The sequence below is a fragment of the Myxocyprinus asiaticus genome, chromosome 11, assembly GCF_019703515.2.
Source record: "Myxocyprinus asiaticus isolate MX2 ecotype Aquarium Trade chromosome 11, UBuf_Myxa_2, whole genome shotgun sequence".
NCBI lineage: Eukaryota > Metazoa > Chordata > Actinopteri > Cypriniformes > Catostomidae > Myxocyprinus > Myxocyprinus asiaticus.
Window position 1 is genome coordinate 2,836,007 of NC_059354.1, and position 27,643 is coordinate 2,863,649.

The 27,643-nt window shown below is 38.4% G+C and overlaps 2 protein-coding genes and 1 long non-coding RNA gene across 3 annotated transcripts in view; 1 reads left to right on the forward strand and 2 right to left on the reverse strand.

Moving 5' to 3' along the window:
- LOC127448343 (dual 3',5'-cyclic-AMP and -GMP phosphodiesterase 11A-like) overlaps positions 1-4,824 on the forward strand; it is a 183,801-nt gene extending 178,977 nt beyond the window's left edge. The window contains exon 20 of the mRNA XM_051710790.1: positions 3,855-4,824. Within this exon, the coding sequence (XP_051566750.1) occupies positions 3,855-4,058 (204 nt within the window). The 3' untranslated portion in view covers positions 4,059-4,824. The remainder of the gene's footprint in view (positions 1-3,854) is intronic.
- Positions 1-18,142, reverse strand: part of LOC127448368 (uncharacterized) — a 52,511-nt gene extending 34,369 nt beyond the window's left edge. The window contains exon 1 of the long non-coding RNA XR_007898510.1: positions 18,118-18,142. This is a non-coding gene — a long non-coding RNA (uncharacterized LOC127448368). The remainder of the gene's footprint in view (positions 1-18,117) is intronic.
- Positions 18,143-19,520: 1,378 nt separating this feature from the next.
- The window catches only part of LOC127448346 (alkyldihydroxyacetonephosphate synthase, peroxisomal-like), a 53,471-nt gene continuing 45,348 nt past the window's right edge, over positions 19,521-27,643 (reverse strand). Inside the window, exon 20 of the mRNA XM_051710798.1 lies at positions 19,521-22,384. Coding sequence (XP_051566758.1) covers positions 22,263-22,384 — 122 coding nt within the window. The 3' untranslated portion in view covers positions 19,521-22,262. The remainder of the gene's footprint in view (positions 22,385-27,643) is intronic.

Sequence of the window (27,643 nt, forward strand, 5' to 3'; positions counted from 1 at the left end):
ACATTAAGGATGGTTGGATCAGTAGCGTTTGTGTTTGAGACTATCAGTGTAAATGGTGCCTCAAACGAGCCCCAGTCCACCTCACCGCATATCTCAAAACTCTCACATTAATAAATGCATGTTGCGCGAACATTTAGAAGGTTTCACCATTGATTGAAAGCCTGTCTCTCTCTGTCAGCATCGCAGAGAAGCCGTGCAGCCTTGAACATCATATGATGTTGACTCAATATTGATTTAAACCTGGAAGAGAAAACTAACCAAAAAAAAATCTCTGAATTAACCACTTTCCTCATAAAATTAATAATAATAATTCAGTATGATTTTACAGTAATAAAATATTCAAGTTTATTTGTGCCATCATTTAAAAGTGTTCATGGAAATCCCTGCATGACATTTTACATTAATTTAAATGATTCTGAGTAATTCAGGTAAGTATTTTTGTTTATTTGTATGTATAAACCAATTTTAATATGTATGTGTAACACAGTTCAAATGGGTAAGGAGGAGGCGGGAACCAGCTGAACAGTCAAAGTAATATTTAATGAAACAAAAAGACACAAAACACAAATGGCAGCTACGTGTGGCTCTCTCTCCCCCGAACTGCCACATCCGGCTGGGCCTTATCCCTCTCCTCGGCTGATTAGCCCAATTGGGGGCCGGCCATGCGGACTCACAGCCCCGCCCTCTTCCTTGTCACACTCCTCCCTCCTTTGCCTCAGGCCGGGGAACCCCTGGCATGACGTACATCCCATGTGGGGTGTTGCCCTTCCATCTGCGCCTGCCGGCAGGCTTTCCCCACCTTTCAAGACCTGGGAGGGAGACAAGGGGAGGGAAAAGAGGAGAGGGCCTGGTGGAGCGACAGTGAGAGAGAGAGAGAGAGAGAGAAAAAAAAATTGCTCGCCAGTTTACCGACATGCCGTCACCTGGTCCTCGACAACTCCTTCACCATCTGGCGAATGACAGCCGCTCCTCCCCGGGCGGACCGGAGCGAGCCCTCCGACCCCTGGCAGATGGAATGCCCCTCCGCATTCTGGCGGCCGGTAGCGAGCCCCTCCACCCCTGGCAGCGGCTCCACCACTCCAGGCGGCCGGCAGCAAGCCCCTCCTTCCTTCGCAGAAGGCAGCCATTCCTCCACGTCCAGGCGGCTGGCAGCAACTCCTCCGTCCCACGGCGGATGGCCGCGGCTGCTCCTTTGGGTGGACGGCAGTGGCGAGTACTCCACGACAGCGCATCCCTCCTCCTTCCCGGGCATCGGCACCAATGTAACATGGTTCAAATGGGCAAGGAGGAGGCAGGAACCAGCTGAACAGTCAAAGTATTATTAAATGAAACAAAAAGACACAAAACACAAACACACACACACACACGGCAGCTGCGTGTGGCTCTTTCTCTCCTGAACTGCCACATCCGGCTTGGCCTTATCCCTCACCTCGGCTGATTAGCCCGATCGGACTCACGTCCCCGCCCTCCTCCTAGTCACAGTATGTTTATTATTAAATAAATATATAAAAGGATCTGCGATACATTATTTATTTTGAGATCGTGTAGGTTTGTTATGGACATACGGTAGTAATTTTATTTGTTCAGGTCTTAAAAAGATCTTATAAAGACTTGAGTTTGATTTTAAAAACTGTGCGGCAACCCTGATTGATGCAACACATATTTAAATACCTCATTATTAGTAAGTACTGTTTGTGCTAAATATAATAATCAACACAATTGATTATTTTTTTTCAGTTATCAATTATGCTTATTGTTTTATTGTAGCATCATGTGTAGCACACCGATCGTGTTTTGATGATGATGCACTATAACTTGTTCATTGTTAATTCAACCCAACATTTTCAAGGGTCAGAATTACACAAAGAACAATATCCACCTTTTTTATCTGACCTTAAGTTGTTTTTCTTCAAAGCTTGTTAGTTGTTATGACAACACAAGAGAATAGCACTTTGACATAGAACTTTCAACAGAACTTTCAAACTATCAGCTACTGCATCACAATGTAGATTGTTGATTTTTAGAATGTTTGTGGCCTATAAAAGGAGCAGAACATTCAGAGACCTCCAGTCATTTGCTTGATCAGTCTGGATACTGGACTTATCAGTTGCATCAGTTTAGCATCTTTGTACACGGACATCAACTACGGCCTCAGCCTGCAAACAGTATTCTGGAGGTATTTCTGGTCGACCAACAGACCAGACAGGACATTTGTGGGAGACCACCACCCAAAGGTGACCGAAGACCTGCTTCTGTACACCTTCATCTCGTTTGGTCTCATCTGCTCTGTGCAGATGTGCAGAGACAGAGTGACCGCAACTGCTCTTTGCGGTACGGCATTGTCGACTTTGTACACCATGCCGATGCTTAGCACGAACTGGCTGCAATGATTTTTCAGCCTCTCTTGGGCAAGCCCGTGAGACTACTGTGGGCCCACCATGATTCCACATTGCAGAGAAGTGAAATCGGCAACATTTATATCAGGAGCCCGGCAGACAACATCGATGGTGTGGCCCTTTATTCTATGTCTTTGGGATCATTCTGTCCTGCAGAATTTTCTGCAACGAGATTGGGTCTAAGGGCTAAGGATTTGTGCATTATTAAACCTTTGAGGCTGCTGAGAGGGCCATCAAGAAACTGGATGGCATGATGCTGAACAACCAGCAAGTGTCAATCAGTTATTTCAAGACCTATGAGGAGCATCACGTAGACAGAAAGGCTGGGAGCTGTTCTCCTGGTTTCAGCCTCTACATGTCCATTATGCCATACAGCATGAACAATGAGCAGCTTCACGGACTGAATATGATTTGTCTAAATTACTAAAATGCAGCGTGATAAATAGAGCAAGCCGAAGAGAGTAACAGGAAAATAATGTGCATGTCTTAAGTTTATACAGAATATGATATCAGTAGTTAACTTTAATGTAATCCTTGAATAAAGGAAAACAGATTTGGCTCGCTGTCCATAGTGGAGGGCTCGAGCTCGAGACTTGACCCGAGCTCTGAATATGTCCCCCGGACTTTACTTGAGTTTAGTAATAAATAGACAAAATGTGCAGTTGGGGTGGAGGAGGGATGCCAGAAGAATTGTTGCAGCAGTAATGTAAGCAGCAGTTTATATATGCTTACTCTGGCATTGTGATTGGTCGGATTAAATTAACATGCTCCTCCCGAATATTCTGTCTCACCATTTGGATTTGGAAATTATCGTACGATCATATTTAGGATAATTATGCATGTCTTTATGAGAGAACTGAAGTGGAATTTACAGTTCAGCAGATGGTGCTGTTGGTTTTCATAAGCCATGTATGTCAGGTGCGGGTGCATCAGAACTAATGACAATGCAATGACAATTGTGCCTTGGAATTGAATGTAAAAATAATATATTAAAATGTTTCTATTAAAGGCTCAACTGGGCCTTTCTGTGCAGCGTTTGCATGTTCTCCCCATGTTCGCGTGGGTTTCCTCCAGGTGCTCCATTTTCCCCCACAGTCCAAAGACATGCAGGTTATGTGAGTTGGAGACTGTAAATTGCCCCATAGGTGTGAATGAGCGTGTGAATGTGTATGTCTGTCTGTGTTGCCCTGTGATGGACTGGCCACCTGTCCAGGGTGTTTCCCTGCCTTTGGCCCAAGACAGCTGGGATAGGCTCCAGCAGTATTGTTTTTATTAAAACAATACTGATACACTTTTTTCATTCCCCCTCTATGGTGATATTAAGTAATTAACATATTTTTGAGAAAAGAAAACTTTGAGAAAAGTTTGTTTGCTATTGGAAAAATCTTAGCAATTTGCCAAACGATCATATCTTTGTTTGTGGAATGACAAAAATCTACTCTTTCTTTGTTATTCCAGACTTTTGCAAAGTTAAACCCTAAACTACAGCCGATGATTGACCTGATCAATGCCAATCGAGCAAAATGGGAGGAGCTACACCACAGGCACCAGCAAAGCCAGGAAACCACCAGTCCTGGTTGTCCGTGTAACAGAGACACCACCACAACAAGCTGCAGCTGCGCAAGCACTAGCGACAGCAACCCTTTCCACGCTGTGAGCTAACTCTGGGACAATGCCAGATTTTTCCACATGCTTCTTTCTGACCCAGCTCTGCATATGGAAGGAGTTTGACCTTTGTTGCACGCTTCCGACTGGCAGGCATTACCTCAACAGCGCCCTCTCTGGGGCATTCGCTCAGTCTGCGAGCATTTCAGGCAACTGCAACTAAGTTTGTGTTTGTCTCCACAGTGCGAATATTGCACGTTTTGCTAGCAATGACTTGTTTATGTGGAGAAATCTTAAGAATGTGTTCAGGCCCAGGAAGCAAACAGGCTAAAACAGCTAAATTAGGGCTAGCATGTTAACATAAAGACTCTACCATGCGATTGGTTGATTGGTTCTATAAGCTGCTTCCAACAGGGATTGTTTAAGGAGGATTGCCACTGTTTAATGCAACCTGGTCTCATATAATTATGTTACTATAACTACATTTTTACAAAAAGTTTTATCGTGGCTATTTAAACATACCACGACAGTTTCCTGGTGAAATGAACACTAGAGGTACTACAACAACAATGACTTTTATTCACTTTCACTCAAATCATTAGTAAAACGGCAGATTATCAGTTCATAAACACTTTTCGCTCTGTTCCTCACACAATGTTATCTTATGACTTCTAAACACTTTTACTATAGTGCATGACTTGTAAGGTGATATATTTTCAAGTTTGCGCTACATAATTTACTACATTTACAAGTTTGTTCAAGCGTGATCAAATTGTGCAGTAACTCAACTGATAGAGCATTGCACTTGTGATGTAAAGGACGGGGGTATGAGTCCTGAAGAGCACGCAAGTCCACATGTGAGCCGAAAGTGTCATAGAAACACCGAAAAATGACATAGTTGCTTCAGCAATTGTGTTTTTCATCTTATATTTGCAGTGCACATTTTACTCTAAACTGCGCGAAATGTGTAATGAACCACATAAATTTATTTAGCAAAAATGTTGCTACAGTCACATAATTTTCATGAGATCAGGCTGGTTTTATGGTATATAGCACAATTTTCCTTTTGTAGCTTTGATTGCATTGTTGAATGAACACATACGCTAAGGACCGTGGCTCGATTCTGTATTGTGCACATTCATATGAAGGAATGACTAATGCGAGTTTTGACTGTATGTTTTACCCTTGTTGTTTTAGCTGATATATTTCTACAGGATCAAGGTTTTAAGGAGCCTCCGGGCTCTTGCCAGTGCTTGCAATGCAAATCCACTCCAGCGACCTTCTCTGTGCCTTGGTTAAAAATGCCCATGACAATGCATGCACCCCATCCCTTTATCATGATTCTCTCTAGTTCATATTGTTTATCATAGGTGGTGCAGCCATTATGATGTCTTAAATAATCTGCTCAGCTAGGGTTAGCGCTGTTCGTTACACTACGTTGTTGACTTGATTACCTCAGACCCAAACATAACTAATATTATTTAAAGGTGAAGTATGTCATTTCTGCACCACTAGTGTCAACAAACAGGATTGCAAAAATGATAACAATTCTAACATGTTTCCACTTTCTCCCTATCTGCCATTGGTTGGAAAACAGATAGTACTGCCTCAAACTCACACCATTGGTTGACCAGTGTTGATGTGTCGGGCTGGTCAAGATGCTCAAACAAACAATGTTTTGAAAGTGCCACAGAGCCACAGTGTTTACATTTTGAGGGGAATGAACCTACAAATGGCTTTTACACACATCACCTTTAACTTTTAGTTAAATTCAGTTAAAGTTTAGACTCGTTTTGTTAGCCAACCTTTGTCATGTTTGAGCTTGTAAATTTGTCACCCTAATCTGAAACATGTATGTGCCTTTATGAGGTAAAAACACCAGTTATATACACACATTAACATAATTTTCATTCAGAATTTCATTGTAGGGAAAGCTGAACATTTTACTATTAAATAAATACTCTCCTTTCTCCAGTTTATATCTCCATCCTCTGATTGGCATCGCCAGCAGGTGGGTGTGTCTTTAAGACCAAGCCTATACAGTCTAGAGGGGGTCCAATAGAATCTATGTAAAATCTTGAACTGAATAAGGCGAACCCTTGCATCTCTAGATACAGACTTGACATTTTTCAGAATCTTAGTCCACACTCCATCCTCCATCCTCCAATACCAAATTCAAATCTTTCTCCCATAATCTCTTAATAGAAGTTAAATCTCCATCCCCCATACTCTGAATTGACAGGGAGTAGTACACTGATGCCTCATGACCTTTTCCAAAAGCCGCAATCACCTCTCCCAAAGCATCTGCCTCCTTGGGGGGTGTGTGCTACTCCCAAAAATAGTACAAAGCAGGTGGCGCAATTGTAAATATCTATAAAACTGAGGTCTGCGGATCCCAAAATGTTGGACCAAGTTTTCAAACGATCTCAACACTCCACTTTCATATAGGTCACCGAGTGTAGCAACCCCCCTCACAATCCACTCTGGCAAGCAGAAAGGGGACTTGGCAATACATAATCTTGAGTTCTGCCATATGCTTGAGGCAACATTTAAATAATTGTCCAATTTAAACAATCTGGACACTTTAGTCCATACCAAGTGTAAATGCGAAATAACGGGGTGTAACTTAACTTTTCCTATTAGTTTGATAGAGATGCTTTGTAATGGCAAAATAGGGGAAAGAACTGCCTGTTCAGTAACAAACCAGGGAGGGGCCCTCTCAAGTGGAAGTGACCAATGAGCCAAATGTCTGAGACTGAACGCATAGTAATAAAACAAAATCTCGGGTAGGCCTAGCCCTCCTTTGTCAATCGGCCTATGTAACTTATTAAAATGCAATCTGGGACGTTTACCATTCCAAATGAAGGACTTCGCTATGCTATCAAATTGCTTGAAATAAGAGAGGGGGACATCTACAGGGAGAGATTGTAGCAGGTAGTTAAATTTTGGAATACAATTTATTTTAATAACATTAACCTTTCCAATCATCGATAAATGTAATGAAGCCCACCTGCCCACATCGCTCGAAAATCTTTTTATTAAAGGGTCAAAATTAACACTAACTAAATCAGACAAATTTGCTGGGAATAAAATCCCCAAATACTTAATGCCCTGTTTGGGCCACTGGAAGGCACCTGGCTGGAAAGACATTACTGGACAGTACGCTGTCAGAGCCAAAGCTTCGGATTTAGACCAATTGACTTTGTATCCTGAGAACTTGGAGAAGGAATTATTAATTCTGTGGAGGCAAGGCATAGATCTAGTAGGTTCAGAGACAAATAATAAAATATCATCTGGGTAAAGCAGAAGCTTATGCACCACACCTCCCACCACCACCCCTGGAAAATCATCCTCCCCCCTTATCGCGGCTGCTAATGGTTCCAGGGCAAGACAGAACAATAAAGGGGAAAGAGGGCAGCCCTGCCGAGTGCCCCTATCCAGAGTAAAATAATCTGAAATTAATCCATTTGTTTGTACCACTGCTATAGGGTGTCTATAAAGTAACTTAATCCAACCAATAAATGTACTCCCGAACCCATACATTTCCAAAATCTTTAAAAGATAATCCCATTCTACCATATCAAATGCCTTTTCGGCGTCAGGTGAGATGGCAGTGACCGGAGATTGATCATTCACTACTGACCACATGATATTGATGAGACGCCTGATGTTATCAGAAGAGCTATGGCCCCGAATAAATCCCACCTGATCTATATGTATAAGAGATGTCATAACCTTACTTAATCAGTTAGCCAAAATTTTTGACAATATTTTTACATCTAGTTGGATCAGGGAGATTGGATGGTAACTTTTACACTCACTTGGATCTTTGTCCTTTTTAAGAATCAGACTGATCCGGGCTTGTGTCATGGTTGGCGTAAGCTTTCCATTCTTTAATGATTCAGTAAAAACTTCTAACAAAAGTGGAGCCAGTTCTATAGCATAGGATCTGCAATTCGGCAAAACCATCTGGCCCCGGAGCCTTGCCAGTAGGTAGGGACTTAATTACCCCGTCAAGCTCCTCCAAGGTTATCTCAGAATCAAGAGAGTTTTTTTGCTCAGTCGTCAGTTTAGGAAGATCTGATGGTTCCACAAAGTTTCTAATATCTTCATCAGTAGACGAAGACATGGAACTATAAAGATCAAGATAGAACTCTTTAAAGGCATTATTAATATCAATGGCTGAGGTAAAAATTTCACCACCAGCAGATTTCACTGAGGGAATGATAGAAAGAGACTCTCTCTGCTTTATATATCTAGCCAAATGCTTCCCTGCTTTGTCACACCTTTGTCATTTTGCAACAAAATAGTATTATATTTATATTTCAATCGGGTCAATTCTCTGAGGCCATCAGCTGACATTCGGTGCTTCAGCTCTGCCTCTGCACTTTTAATATTCTCTTCCAACTCCACGAGTTCTCGTGCTTTGGAATTTTTGATGAATGAGGCATACTGTATGATTCGAACCCTAAGAATCACCTTAAGTGGCTCCCAAGCCAAGCACACAGAGGATACTGAGGACCAGTTGGTCTCCATATAAACATTGATTTCAGTCTTTAACAGTTGTTGGAAATCAGGATTTTGCAAAAGGGACACATTAAGGCACCAACTATATGATTTATTTTTCTCTATATGTGGCAACATCTCTAAATTCACCAGGGCATGATCTGAGACTAAGATGCTTCCATTTGAGCAATCAACAACAGGTGAAATGAGGGATTTGGATATATAAAAAATATATATATTCTAGAATAAATCTTACAGACTGATGAAAAAAATTTATAGTCCCTACCAGATGGGTTCAAAAGTCTCCAAATATCCGTAAGACCAAGATTTTTACACATCCTGTGAAGCATCAATGTTGCCCTATGGGGTTTACACACTTTTGCTTCACTGTGATCAAAGACTGAGTCCATCAAAAGATTAAAGTCTTCTCCCAATATAATATCATGAGGGGTGCCAGCGGCATGCAACATCCCTTCAAGATCTATAAAAAAGCCCTGATCATCAGTGTAAGGTGTGTAAATATTAGCCAAAATCAACCTTTGGCCCTGAATTTCAGCTAAAACAATAATGACTCTCCCTAATTTATCTTTAATCTGTTTGAGACATTTGAATTGTAGATGTTTATTAATCTATATAATGCTCTTGCTCTTACTTGAGCCAGCACTAAAAAAAACATGTCCACCCCATATCTTCCCAAATGTTTCAGCTTCCTGCGGGGAGAGATGTGTTTCTTGAAGAAACACAATATCATATTTCTTACGTTTAAGAAGAGAAATATCCTTCCTTCTTTTTATGGGGTGCCCCAACCTGTTTACATTCCATGTGGAGAGAAATAATCCACTCATATTAACATTTGACATTTTGATATAGTAGAAAAAATAAATTGTGTGTCAAAAACAAAATTATACAGACCACATTCCCCATTAGTGAAACAATCAAACCCCGAACTTCCCCCCGAACAAAAAAACAGAAAAAAGAAAAATGTGCGCATTAACCCTGCGCACGAAAGCGCCAACCGGCAACAATCCCTCTAAACTCAAAAGGTTCATGAACGCCCACGAGCCCCCACGACAACTTTGCCATCGGATTGCTCAATTACATAACAGAAAATACTTTTTAAAATAAACCCCAGCCAGTAGGAAGAATGAACACAAAGAACATGTAGATTCATTCACAGAACTGTCTCAAAGGTGTGATCTTCCACAAAACAAATTCCAGCTGATATAAAACTGTTCAGATTCCTCGGACAGATAAACGAATATTCAGTGAGCTGGCTGTTATGAGTTCAGCGGATGACGTAATCATTCCAATGTCCTGTAAAAATACTCAACAAAACAAACTCCAGCCAGCAGAAGGAATAAGCATGAAGAACAAACAGATTAATCCACAGCTGTTCCAAAGGAGTGTTATTCAATGGAATAAGCTCCAGCCGCTAGGCAGAACCAATACAAAAAGAAACAAAACCGGCATCCCGGTTCCCCGGATGGTCAAGTCACTTCACTCAGAGGCTGCATAAAAGTATATACCATGACTTACACAATCCGTCAACTTTATAAAAGACATCCTTTGTGTGAGCATGTAGATATTTTGCGGTCATCCGTAGTGTCCACTCTCAAACTGGCCGGGAACTTCAATGCAAAAGGTTTTAATATTTATTGAATTTTATTGAGCCTGATTGGGACATGTAAATACTTAGCGACCGTCCTTTGTTTCTATTCTCAGTTTGGCCGGAAACATCAGAGCAAAAGTGATCTTTCACTGATGTAAGAGTTTCTTACATTCCATGAACCGATCGCGTTTCTCTCTTGTCGAACTCGCAAAGTCCGGAAACGAGAAAATATTATGGTTCTTCCAAGAAAGCTTCCCTTTGCTCCTCGCCTGGCGCAACACAAGATCTTTATCGGATGATCTCAGAAATCTAGCCAGAATCGATCGGGGTCTATCTCCCTCAGCAAATCTGTGAGCTGATACTCTGTGAGCTTGCTCGATTTCCAGCTTGTGGCCTGTTATGTCGAGCAGACTCGGGAAAAGCTCGTCTAGGAATTTCAGCATATCTCTGCCCTCCTCATGTTCAGGAATTCCAACAATTCGAACGTTATTCCTGCGGCTTCTATTCTCAAGATCTTCAAGCTTTTCAAGGAGATGTTCCAAATCAACTTTGGTCGCGGGCAAACAATCGATTCCAGACAATCGATTCATCTCTCAGCATCAGTCACTCTTGTAACTAACTCTTGAATTTTATTTCCATCGCTGTAATCGATCGACGTATTACAGCGAGATCCTCCAAGTCAGCAAGAACCTTCGTCAACATCACCGACATGTTGGACAACTGACGCTGGATCACCTCTCCCGCCATGCCATCCAAATCGAGTCCCCGGTCTGTAGGCCTGTCGGGGCTTTCATCCTGAACATGTAAGTGTCTTTTAATGTCTCCAGAGCCTGAAGATTTTGACTTCTTTGCCATGTTTTGCCTCAAAGAGCAAATGTGTAACTGGGTGTATCAAATTTCACCATATTATAACATGAAAATAATTAAAAATTTAGCAAAGTGCGCAGAGCTCGTCACTCACACGTCTGCTTCTTGCATGGCGTCACGTGCCCTCCAAATTTCAGCTCTTAAATAAAAAGAAAACAAGAATTTAGCCTATATTTTTCATAAAGGACCATTTAGTATTGTTTAGATGATTTATTGTTTTTATATTTTGAACTTCATGACAAGCACATTTTCTCTCAAATTCTCATTACTAATGTTTTCTTTTGAGTTTGTTTGTAAGCCTCATTATTCTCACTTATGGTTCACATAAGATTCTCATTACTGTAATACAGTAATAAAAATCATCCAGTCTGGACACAATTATTATGTATGATGATCAGTATGATTGGTTAAAACATTAATGACCATGTATAAATACTTATTTTTATATTATATTTGTATAATATGATATTTTATATTGAATTTTGTAAATATAATATATACATATTATATTCAATATAATGAAATTGTATATATATATATATATATATATATATATATATATATATATACAGGTGCATCTCAATAAATTAGAATGTTGTGGAAAAGTTCATTTATTTCAGTAATTCAACTCAAATTGTGAAACTTGTGTATTAAATAAATTCAATGCACACAGACTGAAGTAGTTTAAGTCTTTGGTTCTTTTAATTGTGATGATTTTGGCTCACATTTAACAAAAACCCACCAATTCACTATCTCAAAAAATTAGAATACGGTGACATGCCAATCAGCTAATCAACTCAAAACACCTGCAAAGGTTTCCTGAGCCTTCAAAATGGTCTCTCAGTTTGGTTCACTAGGCTACACAATCATGGGGAAGACTGCTGATCTGACAGTTGTCCAGAAGACAATCATTGACACCCTTCACAAGGAGGGTAAGCCACAAACATTCATTGCCAAAGAAGCTGGCTGTTCACAGAGTGCTGTATCCAAGCATGTTAACAGAAAGTTGAGTGGAAGGAAAAAGTGTTGAAGAAAAAGATGCACAACCAACCGAGAGAACTGCAGCCTTATGATTGTCCAGCAAAATCGATTCAAGAATTTGGGTGAACTTCACAAGGAATGGACTGAGGCTGGGGTCAAGGCATCAAGAGCCACCACACACAGACATGTCAAGGAATTTGGCTACAGTTGTCGTATTCCTCTTGTTAAGCCACTCCTGAACCACAGACAATGTCAGAGGCGTCTTACCTGGGCTAAGGAGAAGAAGAACTGGACTGTTGCCCAGTGGTCCAAAGTCCTCTTTTCAGATGAGAGTACGTTTTGTATTTCATTTGGAAACCAAGGTCCTAGAGTCTGGAGGAAGGGTGCAGAAGCTCATAGCCCAAGTTACTTGAAGTCCAGTGTTAAGTTTCCACAGTCTGTGATGATTTGGGGTGCAATGTCATCTGCTGGTGTTGGTCCATTGTGTTTTTTGAAAACCAAAGTCACTGCACCCGTTTACCAAGAGATTTTGGATCACTTCATGCTTCCTTCTGCTGACCAGCTTTTTAAAGGTGCTGATTTCATTTTCCAGCAGGATTTGGCACCTGCCCACACTGCCAAAAGCACCAAAAGTTGGTTAAATGACCATGGTGTTGGTGTGCTTGACTGGCCAGCAAACTCACCAGACCTGAACCCCATAGAGAATCTATTGGGTATTGTCAAGAGGAAAATGAGAAACAAGAGACCAAAAAATGCAGATGAGCTGAAGGCCACTGTCAAAGAAACCTGGGCTTCCATACCACCTCAGCAGTGCCACAAACTGATCACCTCCATGCCACGCCGAATTGAGGCAGTAATTAAAGCAAAAGGAGCCCCTACCAAGTATTGAGTACATATACAGTAAATGAACATACTTTCCAGAAGGCCAACAATTCACTAAAAATGTTTTTTTTATTGGTCTTATGATGTATTCTAATTTTTTGAGATAGTGAATTGGTGGGTTTTTGTTAAATGTGAGCCAAAATCATCACAATTAAAAGAACCAAAGACTTAAACTACTTCAGTCTGTGTGCATTGAATTTATTTAATACACGAGTTTCACAATTTGAGTTGAATTACTGAAATAAATGAACTTTTCCACGACATTCTAATTTATTGAGATGCACCTGTATATATATATATATATATTTTACATACAGTAAAATGAGAATGAGATCTTTATTTGAATGTATTAATTTATTTTTTTTATTTTTTTTCATGAGATTTACCCAGTCATCATCATGCACTGTCAAAGTACTATGGAAATTTAACAGCATTGCATCAAAAATGGCCTCCATTCAGTTGTTTTTGTGGGTTTTTATATTCCTTAATAGAGTACAGTACAAAAAATTAATGTTCAAGATCCATTTCTTCCAGTGTTTGCCTTGTCACCAAAAACTTATGATGTCCAAGACCAGTTCCAGATCTGGGGTTTGTGAAACAATAAGTTTGCAGTGGAAAAATCCAAACAGTCTTTTGTGGCAAGCATTTCATTTTGTGGGAGAGTAACTACAGAACCTATAACTAAAGCTGGCTATAATGTAAACCAAACGGGCTGTAAGTAGCTTTAAATCTGAATGCTAACACATACATTTCTTAAATCTGAATTGTCAACACTAAAGTGTCAAGGCAGGCAGTATCACAAACTCATAAGAATGCTTTACATTTCCAGTTTTCCTAGTTGGAAGGAGAATTCTAAGACTATCACACTGTATTTAGAAAAATATGAGCCCTTTTGGGTGCTGTTTACTGTCTTGCACAAATCAGTGGCTGTTTTATGTCTCTTTGGCTGCAACTTAAACAAGTAATATGTCACAATCTGCACTTCCAGGTTCTGTTAGGTCAGAGGCCTCAGGACAGTTTGTCATGACTGCTTCCATCAAGGCAAATCTGAAAAGCTTTAAAGTCAGTTACTAAAACCACGCATCTGAGATTAATTCAAATTAATTTTTAATATGCATCATAATATCCTTCGTTTGTTTTGTCTTCCCTGTTCTCTGCTCCTGTGTGTCATGAAGTGGACTTGCTGTATTTGATACTTGACTGCACTTTGAAAGGCTCATTGTGCTAAAACAAGTCCACATGCTCTTGGAAAATTAACAAAGATAAAATTCCAATTGATAAAAGGTAAGATTGAATTGCATGAGGAAATGTCTGCTCCAGAGATGAACAATTACATTTAATTCGATTCATCTGTACTTTCATTATTCAGTACTTTGATTTAATGTACCTGCATGGAACGAGCTATTGCATCACAGTGGGCTGGGATATCTTCTTATTGTATAACTGCATTATTTATTCAGAAAGATTTTTTTCTTGGGGGATTGGTTACTGTTATTACCACTGTTATTAAGATGATTCTCTAGGCATTACGTAACTTGACGAGGCTGTTTTGTCTGGCATCTTTGTCTGCCAGAGTTTCTTGAGAATACTGAAGCATGATTTTTGGAAGTGTTCAATTCAAATAAATGTGCTGCTAGTAATGTGTTGTGTGTGAGCTGGAAATGAATTGGTTGTAGTTTGGAGTGTGTGGCAGTTTTGCTGACTGGAATATGTGTGTGTGTGTCTTTGTAGAAAATCAGTCCACTTTTTGAGGGTTAAAAAAATCCATGGCCTAGTAGTTGGTGCAAAAGCTCTTGAAACACTGAGCTGTGCTACTTACGTGGGCGACACTGGTTTGGGAGTGCAACATTTGTGATCCAGAAGTGAAAAACCATTCATTTACACCACAGAGAAACTGATTTTTAATGATAAAGTTTAAAACTTCCTAGACTGACCTATCATGAGCTAGAGGTCTGCACAGGCATTAAGTTCAACACAAAACCGGCCCCTAACCCAAGGTTACATAGGCTATAAAACATATTTCTTTAATTCATTTAAAATCCGAACTCAACCCTAACTCAAAGTTAAACGTGAAACTGAGCCAAACCCGGCCTGAAACCAGACGGATTATTGGGTCCCGTTAAGCTGGGGTCGGGTAGCAGACCTAATGAACTCAGAAATTGTTAAGCGATGACATCTGCTCAGTGTGATTTCAACTTCATTTAAGAAAAAAATTAATGTTTAGTTGCCAAATTCCCAATGAAGAACTACACTACCCACAATCCTGAAGGCCGATCCACCAATCAAAGTAGTTGCTTTTACCATAGAAAGAGGAGATGACAAAAGAGCTCAGCAATGATCGCCCACTTCGATGAAGCAAATAAATTGTATATGGACCTTTTCACAGATGTGATGATGTGTTTTTTTTTTTATTTAGCAGTGTAAATCTAGCAAACTTTTGTATATTTGCAGGTTTTTTAATAATGTTTTAAAAAAAATACCATTGTTTCTGATTCAATTATGTCGTCTTTAGTACACCGTCTAGTACTTTTGATATTTTTCAGATTTTAAATACTTTGTTGTGATGAATCAAATGTTGTGATGTTGTGATTAATTTTGGAGCTGGTTGGTTTAGTCCATGGCTTGAAGATGAATAAGGCATTAGGGACCCCTCCATAAGAAGTCAAAAATAGAAATATTTGTATTTTAGTAAATATAATAATTAATAATACTATTTAATTTACTTAGGATAGAGTCAATTTTGTGAATTATTTACAATAATCAGGGCTCTACAGTACGAGTGTTTTACTCGCATTTGCAAGTGCAGAACAGCTGATCTAACGCCCAAAGTTATGAACTTATTATTGCAACCTACCATCAGAATTAAAACTCACTAATGTATCTTTCCTCATATGCCAAATATTTTTAAAAGAGGTGCATTAGTTATTTTTGTATTAAAAGCGAGGGAGAGATATACCACGTGAAGATGGTTTAAGCGGAGTTTCTTGCTTGTTTTTTATGTGTCAAAATTACAGACAGCATTTTGAATAATGACGGATTAATCTTGTGCTCACACGCAAGATTCTGAGAAAAATAGTGAGTCAAATTAAAATGTGTCAATCCATTATATGCGCAATGACAGTAAACAGCATATCAGTGCCCTCGTCTAACTCAATGTGATAAGCAAAATCTCAAACATAAAAAATACATTTAAAAAATCATGAAATGTCACTCTACCAGTAACAGCCTCTTTGCACAACTGCACCAAATTTACAGTATTCTGCTTCTAACGCAGGTGCACTGGCTGTCGCTTGGACAAGTGCTTATGGGTTTCTTTTTTCTTGGATCTTCAATAGTTATGAAAATTCTATAACATCATAACCATGCACTGCAAGACTGTAAAAACCTCTTAAAAGGGCATACCTTGTTGATGCTTTATAACGAGACCATTAAGCAGCTGCATGGCTCTGCATCAGACCAGTAGATATGTCAACTGCTAGAAATGTGTCAAGTATCATGTCTATCTCCCCAATTTGGAATGCCCAATTCCCAATGAGCTCTAAGTCCTCGTGGTGACGTAGTGACTCGCCTCAATCCGGGTGGCGGAGGACGAATCTCAGTTGCCTCCGCATCTGAGACCGTCAATCCACGCATCTTATCACATGGCTTGTTGAGCACATTACCCCAGAGACCGAGCGCATGTGGAGGCTTCACGCTATTCTCCGCAGCGTCCACATACAACTCACCACGCACCCCACCGAGAGTGAGAACCACATTATAGCAACTACGAGGAGGTTAACCCATGTGACTCTACCCACCCTAGCAACTGGGCCAATTGGTTGCTTAGGAAGCCTGACTGGAGTCATTCAGCACTCCCTGGATTCGAACTCACGACTCCAGGGGTGGTAGTCAGCGTCTTTACTTGCTGAACTACCCAGGCTGACATTTTAATTAACCATACATTTGAACCTATTCCATATATTAACACATAAAATTAATTCATTTACAAGTAATATTTGATTTAAAAAACTTTAGACATCACATCCTCATATAAATACCAAGTGAACCAAGCATCACCACCTCATCTTTATTTAGATAATTAGTTTCAAAAATCAAGAAGAGAATCATTTTCTATCCATGTTAAAGTATATATTTTTTAAGCAATTCCCATATACCTTCATAAGCCACATATTGGTTTCTCATTTTAACTGTTACTTTTTCCATTTGACATATTTCCAAAAATGTAGACAGATGTCACTCAACAGTGAACTAGTGTGGTTAAACATATTTCACAAAACTGTTTGCACCATAGAGAACTGGACAGCTACAGTTTATTCATCAGTTAGCCCTTTTCCACCGACATGGTTCGGGGGCGGGTTCTTGGGCCAGTGCAATTTCTTTAAACTGTTCCGCACGTTTCCACCGCAGAGAAGGCTGTTCTGGGGCCGAAAACCTGGTTCGACCCCAGCCCAAAAACTTGCTGGTTTCCACACAGGAACCGATTTCGTCAGGGTGTGGAGTGCGGGATAATGTTTCGTCACCAATATATTTCCCAAACAACAACAGTAGCTACCGTCTGCTGCAAAGAGTACTTCACTTTATAAAAACAATTAAAAAAAAAACACAAAATTATCAGACACCAAAAGCATTTGGGTAACACGGATGAAACAAGCACTCTACTTGCGATATGGTCTTTATGGAGATCCAAGATAAACTATAGAGATGGCAAAGGGGGAAAATTGTCTACAAGAAGATACAGCATGAAATTATGCAGGTCGCCTTCAATCAAACAATAGACCTTATTCATGCTAGTGCCACCTTTGATTTTTAATGGTAATGGGGCTCGTTTGGGGGGGGGGGTTGTCATTTTCAGCATATGACTGCCCTCTTCGGCATATCGCGGCGCCGTATTGTAGCCCGTTCTGCATAACGCGGCGGCCCATTTCAGCTTTTCGCGGCCGGCCCATCGGGTTCTCACGATGGCCAGTCCGCCCCTGTCAGTAAGTTATTATAATTGCCAACTTTGTTAGCTTTCCATTCACTGTTGTCCTCTTATTTTGTGCATTGTTTTGTTCAGGAAGTACATTTTTGACCAGCTACTCACTAACTTAGGAAGATCGCGGCTATCAGTAAACTTAAGGATTCTCAATCAAGACTAAACAATATTATATGCTATGGCAAAACTCCAAATATAAGCATCTACTACACCAATGTTAATAATGACAACACTGTTAGTTTACAGAGTTTAGCAAGTTAAGCCATAGTTCATACACAATAATGTAATTACATTACCAGTTGTCTTTAGCGTAGGTGTCATCCCTGACAATCTTGTTAAAGGTGCAGTATGTAAGATTCAGAAACCCTAGTTATTAATGACACCTGTGGCCGTTAAGTGAACTGCAGCCAGCTACCTGTTGCTTGTGCTCGTGCACACACTCCATAGGGACGCGAGCGAGCGAGCGAGCATCGGCCAAAACAATGACATAACGTACAAAGAGACTGAACGTGATTCACCGGCATCATGCTGACAGATGAGGTAGCATAATTAAAATTACACAGTTATGATTGTTTTACTACAAACTTTGAGACTAAACTAAAACTACTTATCAGCTAACATAGCATACTGATACACACATACAGCTACATACTACCGAACTATACCAGACAGTTTACTGTTCCACTGTTATGTTGCACTATTGTATGTTTTGTATGTCATATGTTGTACTACGAATAAGAAACCAGCGTATTTGCTTAAATGTATCCTGTATTCCTGACTTCAGTATAAAGAGAAGATCGTTGAAATTATTTGAAAGTTAGGAAGCAAGGTAGCTTGCAATTCGTCAGCGTTAGCAGGCAAGATCAAGTTTGCTAAAATTACACAGATCAATCCTTATGGCACTATATTTCACATGCTTTGCAGTTATGTAAGCTTACCTGTCCAATAAGAAGAACGCCAATTCAGGGTCGGTTTTGATCTCCAAAACCGAACGAAGGTCCCTCCAGGAATCAAATGCCCTGCTGATGTACACCCTAGTTTTCGCTTAACCAAGAAAACGTTCCCGCTTAGCCAGACTGGATTCAGTAGATAAATGTTTTTCTTTTTTTTTTTTTTTTTGGCTTAATCTGAGTTTGTGTCGGAGTCAGTGTTGTGCTGGGAACCGGACGTTTGCTGGATTCCATCTCTAAGATAATGTTACCTAGTGTTGCAGGCTGTTGTCGCTGATGAATAGCGGAAGAGAAGCACTGAGGCAAGGCTCTCGGGAGCGCGAATAAACGTCACATCCTTTGGATTCTCCCGGCAAAACCGACCCGCTCCCTTCACATGAAAATCAGTCTACAGGCTTTAATAGGCAACCTAGGAAGTCGGGGAAGGGCTCATTTTTTAAGTTGTTTTACAAGCCGTTCACATATTGGCAAAAAAAAATAAAAAATAAAAAAAAAAACGAAAATTGTTATATATTGCACCTTTAAGCAATGTAATAATGTTGGATTGCATTACTCTGTATATTTAAATATGTCCTCAAAAACAAGAGTAAAAGCTGTACACAAACACTGTTGTGATGTGCCACGTTTGTTATGGGCAGGTAAAGTGGAAAAAGGCCAAGTGTGAACCACATAAGAACTTGTTTTAAGAAATAATAAAAAATTAAACAAATTTATTTGACATTTGTAATCATGACAGAAAACCCAAGATATAAAATGTTCAACATATTAATTTATTGCACGAACAGCTTTGACCAAATGTACTCTGATATTAAAACACATGAAAAGACAAGGGTAACTTACATAATATTCATATTTGAATCTGTTAATATACTGGTTTTTTTTCCCCTCCAGCTTTTCTTTTAGAGAACTATGAGAGGGTTGATGATGAAACTGTTCAGGACTCATTTAGAGGGACAAACGAACCTCCTCTGGATCCTTCATTTTGCGTTTCAGCAACACAAAATAGCTCAGTAATGAAGATGGATTCATAAAACACATTATAAAGCTCTTATGACACTTTATAAATGATAGTGTAATTTGAGAAACCTGTGAAAAAGCTCTGTTGAATATCAAAGCCCTGTTTGACAGGGCTGAACGTTGGCGTCTCAGCAGTGTGCAGGGTTTATGAAACTAAAAGCCCTGCAAAGTGCCACTGTAGTAAAGCAGACGTTGACACCCTGTTAAATGGGACACACACACACGCACTGTGGCATTTTATAAGTGAGTTAAAGACAGTAAATAATCCGTTATTCCACATTTGAAGAACTGTTGCATCTCTCTTTCACCTTCTACAGCAGTTTGGGTCTTTACAACTTTAATCGGGGTATCAAATACTTGAACTATGATGCATTCGTTTTAAAAGATGCACTAATTGAGATGACAAATTCTGACAGTTTAGTCTCACTCATATTTCATTGAATGCCTACAAATCAAATATAACAGTCACAAATCATGTTTTAGATCCAAGTTCAGATCATCTCTGGCTTTTTGCATATGTTGTGTTAAAAAAATACTATTTATCGTGATGAAGCTCAGCGATCGTACACTCAAGCATGGTATCATGTTATATACAGGATGTACAAATGTGTGTGAGGCTGAAGCAGTCTGCCTTTGAAGAGATGCTGACAGTCTTTGGTAGAAACACAAGGACAGAGTACATAAAGATTACTCAAATGATCAAACAAAATTCACTCAAACTAAAACCTGTCAGGCAACATGTTCTAAGACGGCTGAATACACACATGACCAAGCACACAACTGTCTTCAACCCAATACTAATAGGATGATTTTTCAACAGACCTTGATCGATGCCCAAACTGAGGCACCTCAAAAGAGTGAATCTCACAGAATTGATGAAGAACATGACTACAGCGTCAAATCGATATCATCAGAGCTTGAATTTGAAAATGCCAAATTTAGTAATTTGATGTGATTAACTTTTAAATGTACATTTATTTATTTAATTATATATTTATTTATTTATTTTTCCATTTTAAATATTTGAAATATTTTGTGTAAACTAATCTCCTTAAAATGATTTTTATTATTCAAGCGGTGGTCTTGAAATTCGAGAATGACGTGGGAGGACAATATAAAAATTATCAACATTTTTTTTTTTTCCCCCAACATCAAATTACACTCTTTTTGCTTTTTTCCAATTAAAGCTCTAATGATATCAACTTTACATCATACATGTCAGTCATTTTTCACCTTAAAATTAAAAGAAGAAAAAATGAGATAATTAACAAAATGAAGCCTTATTGGACCAAGTTTTTTTCTGCCCAGTTCTCAGTATAAAATTTTACAGTAATGTGAAATATCATGGTCATTACCGTGTGAGAATGATGTATTATTTAAATTAAGAACATTTGTAAAGCACAATTGCATGTATACATAATGGTAGTATTTGTTTAACTTTATTTCATTCGCTAATTTAATATTAATATTAAATATTAGTATTAAATGTGTCATTTTCTTTATGCAACATATTGTTTATTTTTTTAGGAAAATTGAAATATGACCTGGACAGTTTTCCATGAGATTCACCCAAAAAACAATATGCACTGTTTATGAGAAACACTTTGGACTGATGAATAGAAAAGACAAAAGTACAGTAAGGAAGAGAGAAGACCACACAGTAAATGTACCAACGAGTCACTCAGACAGAGGAGTATAGGACAGACAGACAGACAGAGACAGACAGAAGGCACGCTGCTTTTAAAAACTGATTTCAGTCACTGCTAACATAATTAACACAGCAGTGGCAGACACAGAAACATCCAGACACTCGAGTATAAAAATCCTGTTACAACAAATGAACAATGGGAAGACCAGAGAGAAATGACATCATGTGTTAATGATGAGGCAGTCTGATTGGCATGACGACTTAAAAATGAAAATTATGTCAGTACTTACCCTTATGTCATTCCAAACCTGTATGCTGTTGTTGTTTTTTTACACAGAACACAAAAGGAGAAAAATTTGTAGAATTGTTACGCAGCTCTTGCCATACAACGACAGTTCATAGTGACCACGTCTGTCAAGCTCCAAAAAAGACAGGAAAAACAGCAACAAAGCGCCATAAACGTATCATAAAAGAAGTCCATATGATTTGTGCATTGTATTCCAAGTCTTCTGAAGACATACACTAGCTTTGTGAACTTCTGCCAAAGTGAAGATTTTGTGTCACGATTCTTCCAAAATTTCTACTTTTGTGTTCCACTGACAAAATAACAGCGTACAAGTTTGTAACAATATTAGGGTGCGTAAATTTTTGGGTGACCTATTCCTTTAAATGTGTTAATAACACAAGAGGACCGTGTTAAAGGGAAACAGAGGATTGGTTTATCATATTACTCTGCACACACCAAGATGAAAAACAAGAATATGACGTTTAAATGAAACAGGACAAGATGCTCATAGAAAACATGAATCCAGAGTTTGGAGAAGAATTACAACAGGTTTCTGTTCCCAAAAATGTTCTGAGGGTCGACGTACTCCTTCACTGACTTCAGCATGCCGAGACCCACGCCGGACACGCTCTCCTTCATCCATTCCTTCCGGAGTTTCCCCACTGAGAGAGAGAGAGAGAGACAGCAGGAAGTGCATCAGTCTGCTGGATGATGAATGTTGTGAGGGTGGGCAGCTCAGCTGAAACGCTGAGATGTTTTGCATGATGTGATTTATGGAGAGCAGCAGACTATCAAACTCATTATGCTGCCTGTGCTCCCAGTGGAGGAAAACTACAATGTCTCTGCTCGCACTCTGTGTGTGTCCACTCTAATCTCCAATGTCTGTCTGTCTATCTGTTCGTGACTCAGTACCACCCAAAATCTACTGATTGAAAATGGAGAAATATTTATTTAAATACTTGTTGCCTCGATATGTAGGTGTTGTAGGTGGTTGCCAGGGTGTTGCTATGCAATTTCTAAGGTGTTAGAATTTTTTTTTCTGCCCAAGTCAAAAATTAATAAATAGATAGATAAGAACACTCCAAATCTCTATGATATTATGGTCCATATATGTCTCAGATCCCTCCTTCAATCAAGTCTATGGGATTTTTTTTCATCTATTTATTTTTGTCTGATTTAAAAACTGACAAATAAAATTGTCCGAGGATATAATTCTTTTACTAATGTAGTTTAAAAACGTTGTTGGATTCATACATTTTTCATAGACATTTATTGCATAAAAAAAAAAAAAAAAAATAATAGCTTAATTTCCTTGATCCTTGAACACATGCTTGATGCTTACTCAAAATAACTTTTCAACCATTTCCTGTTAATTTCAAACACATTTGGCATTTTATTACATCTCAAGTATTCTATAAACAAACTAATCTCTATTATGATTGAATGAGTCAATGTGAGCCCAGTTTGAACTTTTTTCATAACAAATCTATTCGCCTCACTTAAGAAAAACAATGTGTTTAATAGGGGCCTTTAGCCCCTGCAACAGGGGGGCATTTTATCCCAAATATTATCCTTTCACTTACTGGACAGTTATTGAAAATGTGTGATTTAATGATCTTAAACAAAACTAAAAAATTATACATTTTAGATAATTTCAGGGATTTTCATTAGCTACTTAAAATTTACAGCATTTAAAAAATTATTAAATATTAGATCAAATTGCCTCAAAATCAAACTTTAGAGATCACACGCAAAGATCTCATGGATCAGGAAAATTGTTCAGTGTATAGTGACAAACAGGTGTTTATGAAAGTGCTGTGGTAGTTTTTGATGCTATTTAGTGTTTAGGGAGAAAATACAATTAAAAGAGCCTTTCACCTGCTGAGACTTTAGCCCCGTTGTACCCTATTATACATTTTTAAATCACACAAATATCAAGAAGTTTTCTTAGGGTTACTCCATTTGACCTGAACAAAATGTGTCTTTTTTTATATATAAAAAGAAGTCAAAATATCTAAAATTATAAATATATATATATATATATATATATATATATATATTTGATTTGGTATCAAAATGACTTTGAACTCAGAAATTAAAAACATGTTCATCATAGTAGTAGTATTGAAGTAGTTGTTTTGTGTGAATTTCATTTTTAATGTAATTTTGGATAACTCATGTCATTGACCCTCATATTAAATATTAAAACAATAACATGTCCTTTATGGGTGTTTGGTTACTGCACGATAGTACGATACTACGTAACATGGTGATTAGTATCAATCGTTTATGTGAGCAGCAGTTAGGGGAACCTTGATGTCTCCCTCTTTCTCTCTGTCTCTCACTTGCACGCTTAATATGACTGATAAGTGAACAGACGGCGTTTCATCATGTAACACATTAGTGTTTCAGAAGGGGGCGGGGTTTAGGGCAAGGCCAGCTCGCTATTGGCAATACCCCAAACCCAGACTCTCTCATACATATGCAAATAGGTCTTGTGGCGACAGAGCCAGTCACCTCGCAAGAAAGAACAGACAGCCAGCCCACCAATCACACAGCCAACAAATCATGAGCAAGGCACTTCGGCCCCTCCCCCAAACCAGTGTATTTGTGTCGCCACTGAACAGACAGACAGAAACAGAAGGTGGCATGACTGCATCATTGCCTCCATCACGGAGATAATTTACACATCTATCATCTCGCCATCAGTCAGTATTCTCGCTCTCTCTTTCCATCACTATCCCATCATTATTCATCTCACGTAACCACATTCACACAGCTGAGACATGCAAAAACTGCAGCCAAAAAAATAGGTGTGTGCTTTTAGTAATGGCTGAATGAAGTGGAAGACCTCAGAAGTAGTAGTTTGTATATGTTTTGAGGTTAAAACCAGGTCTTCACCTGCATAAATACACATGCTGGTCTTCCTCATATGCTCTCCTCAGATGTGTGTATTTGAACATGTAAACACACATGCTTGTGCTCTAGGACCGTGTGTCATAGTAACTTGTTTGAGCATGTCTGCATGGTGCCAAACAAACCAACTTTAAAAAAAAAAAAAAAAAAAGAGTCCTACTGTGAAATCCAACAAGGATTCTTATTTTTAGGGTCACGGCACCAATAAAGTGTTGGGCTTTGTGTTTGAAATGATGAGGAAACAAAAATAATACATGTTGGGGTAAAAGGCATTCTGGACACTGTTGGAGGTTCAATTAATTTTAATCGATTCGTTTGGACTGTTTGTTTGCATGAACCAGTGTTCAACTTGTTACATTTTATTAAAACAAACATATTTCAACTTTTGTTTCAGGAAGTTTTTAATTTAATCTGAAATAGGAACTTTTTACCTGGCCTTCATCATTTATTTTGTTACTTTTCAAATGTCTTTTATGTACAGATTTTACTGTTTTAGCCTTGTCCCAGACACAGATTTTCAATTAAACTATGATTATACATTATAAAAATACAAATTACTACATTTACAAAATCTAAACAAAGAGTGAAATAAAAAAAAAATGCCCATAATAAAGTTTTTTTTATTTTTTTTATCAAAAGTTAGTGTATTTGTTAACCAAGTGGACAAAAGTGCTGGTGAAGAGCATGCTTGAGATGAAATATGAGACTAGTGATGTTTGAAGAAAACAAATAAAAATCAAGGGAAACATCACTTGAGCAGTATATTTTTATTGGACATCATTTCCAGTCAAGCTGTAAATTTGAAAAATTATGCAAAGAGAGAAGAAATATAATTTAATTGTGTGTATTTAGGATACATAACATATTAGTTATGAAATTAGATGTCAAATATAAAAAACAATAAAAATGTAATTTCCTTTATCATCATTTCCAGCACAGAATTCTATCAAACACAGTACCGAATTTGAGATGTGCTGGAAATCACACTGTGATGAGAATTTTCATGACTTTCAGAAAAAAATGACATAAATCTCCTGAGATGCATGTACAAACACTGCTGGACATTTTTTATTAGACAAATAAAAAATAGTGAGAGTGTGAAAAATGTTTTAACAAGACTTTACTTTCTAGAAATCCACAGTGCTAAAAGTGCCAGAGGTTGAAGAAACACCCAGCAATGACCCTAAAGAAGAACACCTTAGCAACAGTGTACCTGTACCATGTCTACCGCCCGCAACACCCCAGCATTGGGTCTTCGAATTTTGCAATCAATATTTCTCAATATTCAGTAAGTTTATAGATTTTTCCAATTAGTTTTAGCAAATAATTAAAAAGAGGCTATTCAAAAGAGTGACATATTCGTGTATCGGACATCATTAATTCTGGAACATTCTGTGCATTCAGTCCCTTTACTGTATATCTCTTTCTCTAAATGCTTCAGGATGTTGGTGCTCCTCTCTTTAATTCTTTATCTGTTTTAAACAGAGCACCAAGTCTATTTTAGCCATTTCTCTAAAACCAAAAAGGGCATCTCTGTGTTGGTTTAGTTTGCTTAGATGTGTGTATATGTGGCCATTGTGTAACAAAGAAAATGTGTGTGTTTAAAGTGAGAGGTGGTCTGGCAAATGTGTGTGTTTCACTGTATTCACAGCTCTGACCCGCGGTTAACACAGGTTAGTAAAGTGCATTTCTCTTGTGTGCCCTCCCACCTCGCAGGCCCAGACTACATCTGTTTTTCCAGATACACACACACACACACACACTTCATTTGTCATGCCGTGATTGTGTGTAGACAAAAGGGCCTGTCATCAGGCAGATAGTACCGCAGTACTGCTATTAATCACAATTACAGAGAACTCCCCCACCACACACACACACACACACACACACACACACACACACACAGAGTATGGCTTTGTGTTTACCCGAAAACTCTCTGTATTTAGATAGGTCGGGAAAGAGTGTCATTTGGATTAGTCACCATGGTCAACTAATCAACTAACTGTCCAATAACCAAGTCGATTAGTGAGGTCGACTAGTTTATCTAAATATATATAAAAGAGTGTTTCAGCTTGGGCACTTTTAGCACTGTGGACTTCTAGAAAGTAAAGTCTCGTTAAAACATTTTTCACACTCTCACTAGTTTATTTAATTAGTTTACTAACAATGTCCTTCAGAGTTTGTTCATGGATCACAGGAGACTTATGTCAATTTTGTGTTTTTTTCTTCTTCTGAAAGTCATGAAAATTCCTACCACAGTGTCATTTCCAGCACATCTAAAATTCTGTATTGTGTTTAATAGAATTCTGTACTGGAAATGACGCTGATGGAAATAAAAATGTTATTGTTTCTGAAATAAAATGGTCAACTCCTTTATCTTGCTAAGGCTAATTTCATTGCTTACAGTGAAATCATATTTTTAAACTTTTTGCATAATTAAAAAAAATAACAGCTTGATTGGAAATGACGAATCACTTTACTGTTTACTTTCATCATCAATTTCATCTCAAGCATGCTCTTCACTTTCACTTTTGTCCACTTGATCATTAAGTATCAAGTACACTTACTTTTAAAAACATTTTATTAGAGGCACAATTGTTTGGTATGTTGGAAATGATGCCATAACTGTGAATTTGTAATAATAAAAAACAAATAAAAAAAATGATAGAAATCATTTTCACATAATAAATACTGTATTTACATTTATTCATTTGGCAGATTTAGCTTTTATCCAAAGCGAACTGATTCGTCATAAGGAGGAAATAACATGAGAAGTGCTGTATTACAAAGTTTAAAATTGCCCAGAGAAGTACAAGTATGGAGGAAGGCAAGATACAGTGGTGAAAGAATAGAGAGAGAAGTTTTTTTTTTTTTTTAGAAGGAGGAGGAGAAAGTCAGATAGTGCATTAGTAGAACTGGGTCAAATGCTCACGAAAGATATGCGTCTTAAGATGTTTCTTGTAAGAAGTTAGAGAATCAGCTGCTCAGAGTTTGGAACTTGATGT